Source organism: Arachis ipaensis, chromosome B06, assembly GCF_000816755.2.
Source record: "Arachis ipaensis cultivar K30076 chromosome B06, Araip1.1, whole genome shotgun sequence".
Taxonomy (NCBI): domain Eukaryota; kingdom Viridiplantae; phylum Streptophyta; class Magnoliopsida; order Fabales; family Fabaceae; genus Arachis; species Arachis ipaensis.
This window is the reverse complement of record NC_029790.2, coordinates 133,386,092-133,390,263: the sequence shown is the minus strand read 5'-3', so window position 1 is coordinate 133,390,263 and position 4,172 is coordinate 133,386,092. Positions and strand designations below refer to the sequence as shown.

Below are 4,172 nucleotides of genomic sequence, written 5' to 3'. Positions count from 1 at the left end.
CCCTCATATTACCCTTGTGTTTATCCCCTCATATTTTTACTTCAATTTTTTTTCTCCAATAAAACAATGACTCCTAAACAAGCTCAATATGGATCTATATTCCTCCAAATAACTAACAGAAAAAGTGATTGTAAGATGCTGCCTGCCTGGTCTTGTAAACCGAGAAACAGAATTTCTTCTTTCTACAACAGACACCGAAGAAGTAAGTGGTCATTGATTCCCGAATTCCGATGAAGTTCTGGAATCTGAGCACAGCATCTTTTACACAGGCTAAATAATTTTTTTCTCGTGTTTTCTAACCAGCTATCTACCAATTATAAATCAACATATTTTTTTTCCATTACACAATTGTCTGGGTTTTAAACTGTTCCGGCAATTTTACTAAATTGTTTATGATGAATATTTCTTATCTCCCTTGTCCAACAACACAAAATGTTTATTACTCATTTATAATAACACAAACGCAAATAATTAAAATAAGTAATGAACAAAATGAGGGAAATATTGCTTATTGAATTAAGGCACGCTAGTTAATCAACAAAGGGAAAGATGAGACAAAAATACCAAACGTTGATTTGCTGATGTAAATAAAGGTGTGGAGACTAGCAAGTTAACGTAATACGTCATGGAGTATTTGACATGGCAATAAGAATGCTCCTATAAGCGAGATATCATTTTAATTTATACAACACAATTACACAAAACACATCTCAAAAATACCATTGAAAAACAAAACAAAACGGGAACTGCCTTAGATAGTTAGATATACAAAGCCCAGCCACAGATGCTAGAACAGAAATATTGAATACATTCAAACTACAATTAAAGGAAGGAGGGGAATGGTTACTCATTGAACCATATCATACATTTATGAGCCAAAAAAAAAAAGGGTGGGAAAAAAATGAATGTAAGTGGAGCAATGTAACGAATATATTTCCAAACGGCTTCATCTGTACGTCTTGTTAGTTGATTTTTGGTCCTCTCCCCTGTTCATTCCACTTGTGAGGGTTTGGATGATGGTTAGTATTTGGTTAGTTTGGTATGCAAGAATTGATTGTGGATTAGGTTTGGATGATTCTGAAAAACTGCAGTTAGGTGAAATTCTTATCAACACCACCTTGGAGAACCCAGCAAAACTTAACGTCTTGCAAAAAAAAAAAAAGCACTTATCAAGAATCATGAGATTCTTGGTCCATCAAAATTATTCGCTGCTTCCCACTTTCTGAGCGGAGGATGTCTACCTTACTATATCCGATCTACATTCAGACAACAAATAAGGCAATTATTAGAAAAAAGAACCAAAAAGATTAGATCACTGACTTTCACCTAAAGAAAATCCATCAGTTCCCAGAATGATTACCTCCAGTGAACTGTCAGGAGAGAACCACCTCAATAGCACACCGAGATGCACTACTGCAGGAATTAGCTTGAAAAGTAAAGGAGTTGTTACCTGCAGAAATTAGCTGAGAAATTATTGATGGGATTATGCATTCATAATAAATTAATAGCAGTATCACTGAATTCAAAGCATTGAAACTGATGGCAGCTTATGATATACTTCAAGCTTTTCAGACTTAAATACTTGATCTTGGTAAACTTCAATATTGCAGAATAGATAATTTTTTCCCACATCAAAGCTTGTCTAACATTGACATTCAATTCAAACTTTCTTTTTAATGAAAGAACAATCTCTTTGAAAGACAGAGAAGTTTTTATTGTCCTATCCATTTCTTTGCACCAAGTTTATCAGCTATATGTGTATATTGCCATGTTCAAGCATTTCAAAATCTGCAAGACTATAACCCCCAATTATGGATCAGTTACGGATCCCTGTAGCTGTTAATTCAAATATATAAAAATGTTTCGTACCAGACTAAGAGCTGTGGTCCCAAGAAGCAGCAAATATAGTTTACCCTGAAATTAATAAAATATCAGAATCCCTATTGGCTGGCAATAATTAAGTATCAATCTATATCACCATTTCTGCCTTTCTGGGTTCAATGGATAAAGCAAAATCACTGTATAATAAGAACATCAGGGATGGTTTTTGATTAGAAACCGTTAAACTATCAAAGACTGGATTCATCAGTATAGTCACAACCATTTTAGCACAAACCTCAACTAGATGAAGATTAGAAGCACGGCTGAGAAGAACAAAAGCAAATTCTCCTATCTGTGCCAATGACATTCCAACCTATACATATGCATGACTTTAGGTTCTTCGGCCATTGAGAAGAAAAAGAAAGAAAGCGTTGAGACCATCAAATTACGAAATAAAGCTTACAAGTACTGAAGTCTTGTTATTGTAACCAAATCCTTTGACAACAGAAGCAATTATGATTGTTTTTATGACAATCACCAAAATTACAGATGCTACCAGAATGTCAACATGGTTCCAGAGAAAATGAACATGAATCAACATTCCAATGCTGGCTAGGAAAAGAGCAGCAAAAAGATTGCGAATAGGTTCAATCTGCAGAGAAAGTGAACATGTCAAATTCCTGCTATAAAATACTTTTTACCACCAAGCATTCCAGTTAAGAAACTAGGTTCATGAAATAATCAACAAATTTGTAAATGACAGAAAAATGAGAACCAGATTGTAAACAATGGCTTTCCAGAAGGAATTTCTACAAATATCCCAGTCTTGTGAAGAACATAAAACAAAATAACCAATGAAATGTGCATGGATCTTATTAAAAAGCAATACATTACACAAAGCTACATCAAGCATGTAACAATCAACTGCTATTTGGCATTGTGGCTTACTTGCTCTAGTGTATGTTGAGCCAGATCAGTGGTTGCAATCATCACTCCAGCCGCAAAGGAGCCTAACTCTAGACTTAGCCCCAGCTTATCACTACTCTGGAAACATGAAGGCAAAGAGATACAAAAGGTCAAGCTTCATATGTAACAGTAAGATTATCATTATTACTACTAATGCATAATGGCAAAGGGCATTCTTTATGGAGTCAATTCTGGCAATAGGCTGTGTTTATGTTTGTATTATTATATCATATTATTATTACTACTAATACTACCACCAATATTTCTATTGCTAGTACTACTTGGGAAATAACAACTAGGACATATTATTTGAAAACAATTAAAGATATTTAAGTGAATAAAGAAAAAAAAAAAACAAATAAACAAAATTTCATGCTCACACTCACTCCACACACAGATGAGTAGAGATTAAAGAAGTTTCTGCACAGACACAAGAATCCAGTGTGACTTTGATACCACACATCTCCAGTTTCTTGGGAAGCAACTAATACAATCCATTAACTTTTTCCTCACATGAAGTAAGAAGCCTTCTCATAAGATAATAGTTTCTCAATTCTGGCATTCTAATGATCACTTCATGAGTTACCTAACATGATTCCTTACATTGGGAGAACCCTTTAATTTGTTTGGTTCATAGAAACCAGCATACATCATTGTCAGCAATGACTACTAAGCCTTTGGTGATTAATAGTTGTAAATAAGCATACAGTTAAGAAGGTTCTGAGTACAGACATTTTTAAATGTATCGAACAGTAAGGGTTTTGCAAGTTGATGTGGGCTCATTATCTCAATTGGTAAAAATATGGTTTTAGAAGAAACTAGTATGATTTTACTCCTTATAAATCAGATTACAAAGAAACAATTTCAAATACAAATACAGTAGTTCAGGGAGTGAAAATTTAGAGAGAGAACCAACCCAGGCTACAAGCAAGCAGAAGGCAACAGACGCCAGCTGATAGAGCTCATTTGTCTGCATAAACAGGATTATTACTCAACAGCTCAGAAAGACAAAAATGTACAACTGAACAATGGCAATAGCCAAACAAAGAACCGAACTTGCAAAATTTCCATTCAATTGAACCACCAGTGCCATTTTTACTACGAAGGAGAACAAGTAACTACTTCCACAGTCCACAGGTGAGATATTACAAGAAAAGTGGGATAAGAATACAGACCTGGGATGACAAGCTTATCATCAGTTTAAGCAACCATGGGAGGCAGGTACGAGACAATATTGACAGAACGGAGAGAAATGCAATCAAAGTCACCAACCTGGATTGGGAGAGAAGTATCATGTTAAGTCATATAGAAACTCCAGGGAACATGCTGAGTCAAATTCCGTATAGAACACAGTCGGAACCAAAACACTTCTTTTTTTTTTGTTG

The 4,172-nt window shown here is 34.9% G+C and overlaps 1 protein-coding gene across 4 annotated transcripts in view; it reads right to left on the bottom strand.

The window, feature by feature from the left end:
• LOC107605514 (K(+) efflux antiporter 6) overlaps nt 615–4,172 on the bottom strand; it is a 9,330-nt gene continuing 5,772 nt past the window's right edge. The window contains exons 13-20 of one of the 4 annotated variants that reach the window (XM_016307413.2): nt 3,963–4,059; nt 3,704–3,757; nt 2,770–2,865; nt 2,285–2,473; nt 2,117–2,194; nt 1,870–1,914; nt 1,361–1,450; nt 615–1,256 (exon numbers count right to left, since the gene is read on the bottom strand). In XM_016307413.2, coding sequence (XP_016162899.1) covers nt 1,170–1,256; nt 1,361–1,450; nt 1,870–1,914; nt 2,117–2,194; nt 2,285–2,473; nt 2,770–2,865; nt 3,704–3,757; nt 3,963–4,059 — 736 coding nt within the window. In that variant the 3' untranslated portion in view covers nt 615–1,169. Of the gene's footprint in view, nt 1,257–1,360; nt 1,915–1,978; nt 2,195–2,284; nt 2,474–2,769; nt 2,866–3,703; nt 3,758–3,962; nt 4,060–4,172 lie in introns of all 4 variants that reach the window. The other 3 variants (XR_002349497.1, XR_002349496.1, XR_002349498.1) reach the window with 3 other exon arrangements.